The sequence below is a fragment of the Nicotiana attenuata genome, unplaced genomic scaffold, assembly GCF_001879085.1.
Source record: "Nicotiana attenuata strain UT unplaced genomic scaffold, NIATTr2, whole genome shotgun sequence".
Taxonomy (NCBI): domain Eukaryota; kingdom Viridiplantae; phylum Streptophyta; class Magnoliopsida; order Solanales; family Solanaceae; genus Nicotiana; species Nicotiana attenuata.
In genome coordinates, this window is record NW_017670631.1 from 168,968 (window position 1) to 175,527 (window position 6,560).

Consider the following 6,560-nt stretch of genomic DNA (forward strand, 5'->3'; position numbering starts at 1 on the left):
CTCTTGTCGGGGAGAGGCCGTAGGCTTCACCTCCTCATCTTGGGTGTCATAATCTTCATTGATGGCACTCATGAGGTTGAGAACAATATCTGTTGCCTTCATTCCGTTTTCTTGGTTATCTGCCATAAAATTTTTGTACGCGCAGAGAAAAAGGATAAATTTTTTGGTTTGTTAGATTATCAAGTCACGTGAGTTATGGATCTAATGGAAACTAAAAGATTGGCTGAGAAAATCCCCACAGATGGCGCCAAATTGTATGACCAAAAATTTAGATCTTGGTTTATACAATCAAGTTTATAATGAAATAAGGTTAATCTTAGCCAATATTAATTTCCACAAGATAGACCAAGTGTATCTATTGAAGATATCTCACGTGTACTATAGTATAGCATTAAATGATAACAATAATAGTGTAATAAACGATTCAAGAATATGGAAGATAGCAATAAATAGCAAAAAATGGTATTTATTTAAATAAATGAATAGAAGTCACCCGACAAAAGGTGAGATTATCAAATAATTCTTCTGACAATGATGGATAATGATAAGTCTTTTGATATTCGAATCCTTCTTGGATCAGGGAAGAAAAGATAGATAAAGATGTAAAAGGTGAACTTTGTATGTATGTGATAAAGGGAGAATCTTCAGACAATGCCAATGTGTTCCTCTTTTCAATGAATGCCCTCCCCCCTTCTATAACAACATATCTTTCTATTTATAAGGGTACATGGGTCACAAAACCCTAAAAAAGTACAACTGGGAGGAATATTCACTGGAATATTCTCTAGGGAACAGTCCTCCTAAAACTAGTTGTTGCTGCTTAAGTAAAAGGAGTGCTCGTCTTAGTCCTCGTCCTCTGTTGAGTCACTTCGTCCTCGCCAATAACACATTGTCTCCTCGTAACGTCGACCCTTTTGAGGCCAGGTCATTGTATCCTTTTGACGACACGTGGCAGCCTTCGAAGGCTTCCTTGATGTCGAGTTGGTCCGTATGTAACATAGTATTTTTTGCCCATACAGTAACAACAAGCAATACCAACAACAAGATAATAAGAAAACAAGCAGTAACAATAACAAGATAATAAGAGAACAAGCAGTATCAACAGCAATATAATAAGAAAATGTGTAGTAATCAAGATTGTTAATAACTGAATACAAAGCTAACTACTACTACTACCGGTATAGGGAAGATACGCACCCGACTACCTACTAACCTTCTACCCCGATTCTCGACCTCTGCACCTTCCTATCAAGGGTCATGTCCTCAGTGAGCTGAAACAACGCCAAGTCCTACCTAATTACCTTTCCCCGATACTTCTTTGGCCTACCTCTACCCTTCTTCAGACCACCCGAGGCCAACCTCTCACACCTCCTCACTGGAGCATTTGTGCTTCTCCTCTTCACATGCCCAAACCACCTAAGCCTCGCTTCCCGCATCTTGTCCTCCATCGGGGCTACTCCTACCCTGTCCCGAATATCTTCACTTCTAATCTTATCAATTCTGGTATATCCGCACATCTATCTCAACATCCTCATTTCCGCTACTTTCATCTTTTGGACATGAGAATTCTTGACTGGCCAACACTCTACTATTCAAAAGAACTCTAAAATCACATGAAACAATATCGTCTATTCAAATATTATATTAATAAAATAATACAGTACAATATAATATAGGACAAGATGATGCATTATAACTATAGAATACAACCATTCAAATGCAGTAACTAAATTAATTAAAATTAAGTATACTTGGTTAAAAGGCTTCTTCATACTTGGTTAATTCTGGACTCTGGAGTGTGTGTTTTGCAGATCATGTTAAATAGAAAGCTAAGAATGTTTTATGCACGTTACATTTTTATACTGTGTAGGTATTAGGGGCATCAGCTATTGTTCTTAAAGAAATGAAAGATAAAATTCCAGCTATTAGAATGAAGAACTTATAATTTAGAACGAGAATTCCTGATTATTGAAAGAAAATGACACTAATTTCACACGCAAATTTGTGATTAATTCCTCCTAAAGTTAAAAAACAACTGTGACTCAATTCCAAACAAATTGAAGTCGGAAAATTCTCCTCCTAAAATTAAACTAACTCAATTTGGTGCATCTATTGTATGTTGGTTTCGGTTTTTCACAAGATAATCTTACATCTTTACAAGTATTAATAGAACTCTTCAGTTCGACTTATACAGAGAATTTATCTAATTTCTTATATCACAATCCACCAGATAAGATTCATTTCCTAGCATCCAATATTCTGAAAATTATAAAAAATTTGGAGACGAGAAAATATTGAATGTAGTTAAATTGTACAGTCACTACCTAGTGGATTGATTTTACTCTTCCTTTTCCTTCTCCTACCTTTGCCCTCCTCCCTACCTCTAAAAATTCGTTGTAAATAATCTTCGTATTCCTATTTAAAATGACTTGCTTTAAATGAACAAGATAGATTTATGCAAAAAGCCAACAACCTAGACTTCACAGGTCATAATATTTTCCAAATTTATGAAAGGATGAGGGGTTATTATGCTTTTTTTTTTTTTTTGCTAGATATGCTTAATTATTTGCGTATTAAAATAATTTCTGGATATAGGCTATCTTTTGTATCATTTAGCACCACAAAATTCACAAGATTATTATATTAAAGTATATAGAGTTCGAGTCCAAAAATGATGTGAACTTTTCAAATAATCAACTCCATTTATAGGTAAAAAGCTAGAGCAACTCATCATAAAATACACATCATTCAAGATACAAGGTGTCACAAACTTTCAACAGCCAAGCATAACCAGTTCCCTTGTATTAGCACAAACTAATTTCTTAGAAGTAGAAAGACAAGTCTCCTACTGTTAGTGAAAAACTAGAAGAGTCAACAAAATCCAGAGCTGTTGGGTCACTGATGCGTGTGCATGTCATTAACCATATGGTAGTGTTCACTGGCACTTTCAGCAATCGTTTTCTTCCTTCAATGTGAATTCAATCAGCTCAAACTCCCATCGAAAAGGAGAGGAGGGTGGTGAATCCCTCTTCTTTGGAGAAGTTGGAGGAGACTTCCATGAAGATCTCAACCAAGAGAACTCTGACATAGGCAATTCTTCTGGTACGGGGTAACAGCGTGCGCTATCAATTCCTTGATCGCTCTGCGGGGCAAAAACAAATATGAGATCACTACCACGCTTTCAGATTTTTTTCCTTTCAGACTACACTTATGCATGTGAAAATGTAGAAGAATGAAGGACTAGACTCACCATTCCCATATCCGTTTTTGGAATTTCAATAGGAGAAGCTGAATCTGCAGGAAAAATATGCAGTAAGGTTCTCCTGAAGTATCTAATTGGACACAAAGCATGAAATGTACTATTTAACTGTATTTATTTATGCTTGAATGAGAAGCAACAAGAGCAAAATATGCATAAGCAGAGATAGTGGCCACAACCACAATGCAATAGTAACTTTCTGCATCCAGGAACTAATTTTTCACCAAATAATGGAGCAATAAAACACAAACCAAAAGACAATCTGAAGAATCAAAACTTCAGGCCAAGTAATATCAATAACAAGTTGTGGCTAGAGAACTATAAAAATGATTAGGGCTTCGTTACTAGTTGGTTTTAACCTGGGAAGGATAAATTGAATTGAAAACTTTGGTTTCTGGTTCTTTTTTTTTCTTTGGGTGTTAGTTTTCCTTTCCCAAAGTTCAGTTTTTAGATTCTAAGTTGTGGTAAAGAAACAAAATACGGAAGAAAGAAATAAAAATCTATTGATTATTCTTATTTGTTTGTTTATTTATAATGTTGTCCAAAATCCTTTTAAGATTTTATGCCCAAATATTGTAAGATAATTTTGATTGGCAAGAATATGACAATTAATTCTTAAAAGTTTAAGACAAAAAAGTTGTATTCAAGCAACCAATTAGAAAGTCAAAAGACGAAATGGAAAAGGAAAATGTGAAGCTGCATTGAATCTATTCCAGTAGGTGATTGGTTTGCTAACAGACTGAAATACCAACTAATCGAACTGACTTGTCACAAAACTGACAGAATACACATCCTACATTCCCACAAGAAAGAAGATATTACCACATCCAGGCAGAACTAAGTCCAAGAAATGTTTTAGTGTCATTGCGGATCTTTGTGCCTCAATGCATTTTTTGTGATCATGCTGAAATGTCTCCTCTGCAATGTTAAGCTCGTTGGGAACTTTAAGCTCCTTTTGTGAACTCTTTTTCTTTGTTGCTTCTTCAGGAGGGGCAGTTGACTTGTTTGTGATGTCATTGAGGGCATTACGACTTTTAAGCCCTATAATACCGTTCTTAATAGCATATGGTTTACCACTCTTTGATTTGCCAGATATCACACCCTCTGCAAAAAATAAATGAAATAATCTGTAAGCATAGCTGCACGAATTTAATGAATTTTCCAGATAAACAGGTAAATTTCTGGCATAAGTATCTTAGACAAGGCAAAAATGGATAAACCAACTCGTACTTTTGAGGTACACATCCGAATTTTCATCTTGAAAGATTAGAGGCCTCTGAATGAGATTCTTTGCCATGCTTACAGCTCTCAATCAACTGATGTCTGCAGCATTACAGTGTTCCGATCAGAAATAAGGTACACAAGACAGTGAAATCGAAGAGTTGTATGAGTCGATGCTTCAAAAGATTTTACTCGGGACAAGCTCATACAGTGCAAACCAAACTACCAGAAGGAGAAGCAAAAAACTAGCCTCCATCTACTCTACAATCTCAATTTTGTCCTCCCCTAGTGTCTTACTTCCTCACATCCAAAATTCTCCTGTTTAGGCTTTAAAACTGACCTTGAATATGCAAAACGCAATGCTAAAAAAATTCGGAAAAAGTAAAAAGGCATTTCTTTCAAAGTCTTATCAGTGTGGAATCATGATATAATCTACAAATCTAATAATTAGTAATCCCGGTAGAGAAAATATCTTTGAATGGTAAGAAAGCAGAAATATTCGGTAAATAAATTAAAAAGTAGTAATATTTGCTTTCGAAGGGCTATTAACTCGCAATATGAAAAATCCCATTTTTAGAGCCTCAATATCTTTTTCCCTTTATTTCCACAATATCACTTCTTCCCTTTTACTGGATATTGTTGCTCCCTGATGGTTACTATTTGATGCTACTTTTTCTTCTCTTTCCTTATCGTCTTTTGCCTCCCTCTTCCTTCTTTCTCCCCCCTCTTTTCTCTTCTTCTTCTTCTCGATTCTTCCTTTCCACCTTTTCTTGAGCCGAGGGTCTATCGGAAACAGCCTCTCTGCCTCTCCAGGTAGGTGTAAGGTCTGCGTACACACTACCCTCCCCAGACCCCATCCGTGGGATTATACCGTGTATGTTGTTGTTGTTCCACAATATCACTTCTCAGATATCTGATTATGATTATTCAAAAGGAAAATCAGTACACCGAACAACTTCACACCCATTATCACATGGAAAACAAGTAACAACTGCATATTTCATCTGTCCCGACATATGACGTCCCAATTTGCTTAGACACGACCAGATTAAAGAAAGTTATTCCCTATTTTCAGATACCAGAATATTGAATTAAGTATTAAATTGTGAATGCAGCATTTGGGCCAGTTCACAATAAAAAGCAACACAGTTGATTCCCATTTGGGCCATATACATAGATTAAACATCGATTATACACATATAATACATAACTTATACATATATTATACCTGGCTATTTTTAGTTTAAGAGGTTGAGTGGATATTTGGGTTAATTCTTCTAGATTTTACTAACAGAAAAAACGCATTTCAATTATAATGAGAGAGGGGATGAAATTTCGAGGAAACTTACAACTCGATTTCGCCGGAGGAGAGAATGCCGAGAAGTTTGCGCTTGAGAGTGGTGTCAAATTAGGGCAAGAGCGGGAGATGAATACAGTTCAAATTTGGGGAATTTGAGCGGTAAAATGAACCCGACCTTTAATCTGAAGTTGAAGCCCGAATTAATGCTTGATTCCCATTTTAGAGCCCTTTTGGGCTACATTTCCAAAATTAGAATTGGGCCAAAACAAACGTATAGATAGGTTGGAGTCACGTTACTGTGTTATATTTACTGATATTAGTTATATATATTGAGATTAGTTATATATATTGAGATTATTTTTTATTAACATTGGTTTGGTATAACGATATTAACATGCATTGCATCATTTTCTTTTTTTTTTTTAAAAGTTATTTGCTTTCTTTCCAAAAACCCTCCATCTTTTTTGGAAAGGATTTGGAAAAAGTTTTGAAAGGCACATTTTGTTTTTATACATGCTTATTCATATATTATAAACTATGGTCTTGCTAATGCCATAATATTTTGTGTTCAAGAATAGTACTGAATAAGGTGTATAACTAAAATATGTATTAGTTATACATAAGTTAAAAAACACTATCAAACAAGAAATTAATAATACTAAGTGTTTGATCAAAAAGTGTTAAGCCTTTTGTTAAACTAATTAATGAAGAAAATAGAGGATAAATCCTAGCCAAGGATAATTAACTCTAGATCTAAGTGCAATGGATAAAAGAATGAGA

At 35.1% G+C, this 6,560-nt stretch overlaps 1 protein-coding gene across 2 annotated transcripts; it reads right to left on the reverse strand.

Moving 5' to 3' along the window:
• Window positions 1-2,677: 2,677 nt before the first annotated feature.
• LOC109241699 lies at window positions 2,678-6,010 on the reverse strand. Of its 2 annotated transcripts, none has more exons than XM_019408461.1 (5): window positions 5,830-6,010; window positions 4,490-4,582; window positions 4,082-4,363; window positions 3,251-3,294; window positions 2,678-3,142 (listed from the first exon to the last, which is right to left on the reverse strand). In XM_019408461.1, exons 2-5 carry the CDS (start codon window positions 4,554-4,556, stop codon window positions 2,948-2,950), a joined length of 588 nt encoding a protein of 195 aa, XP_019264006.1. In that variant the 5' UTR covers window positions 4,557-4,582; window positions 5,830-6,010; the 3' UTR covers window positions 2,678-2,947. The 2 variants fall into 2 exon arrangements, with proteins under 2 accessions (XP_019264006.1, XP_019264007.1); XM_019408462.1 differs by lacking the exon at window positions 5,830-6,010 and adding an exon at window positions 5,031-5,222.
• Window positions 6,011-6,560: the final 550 nt, after the last annotated feature.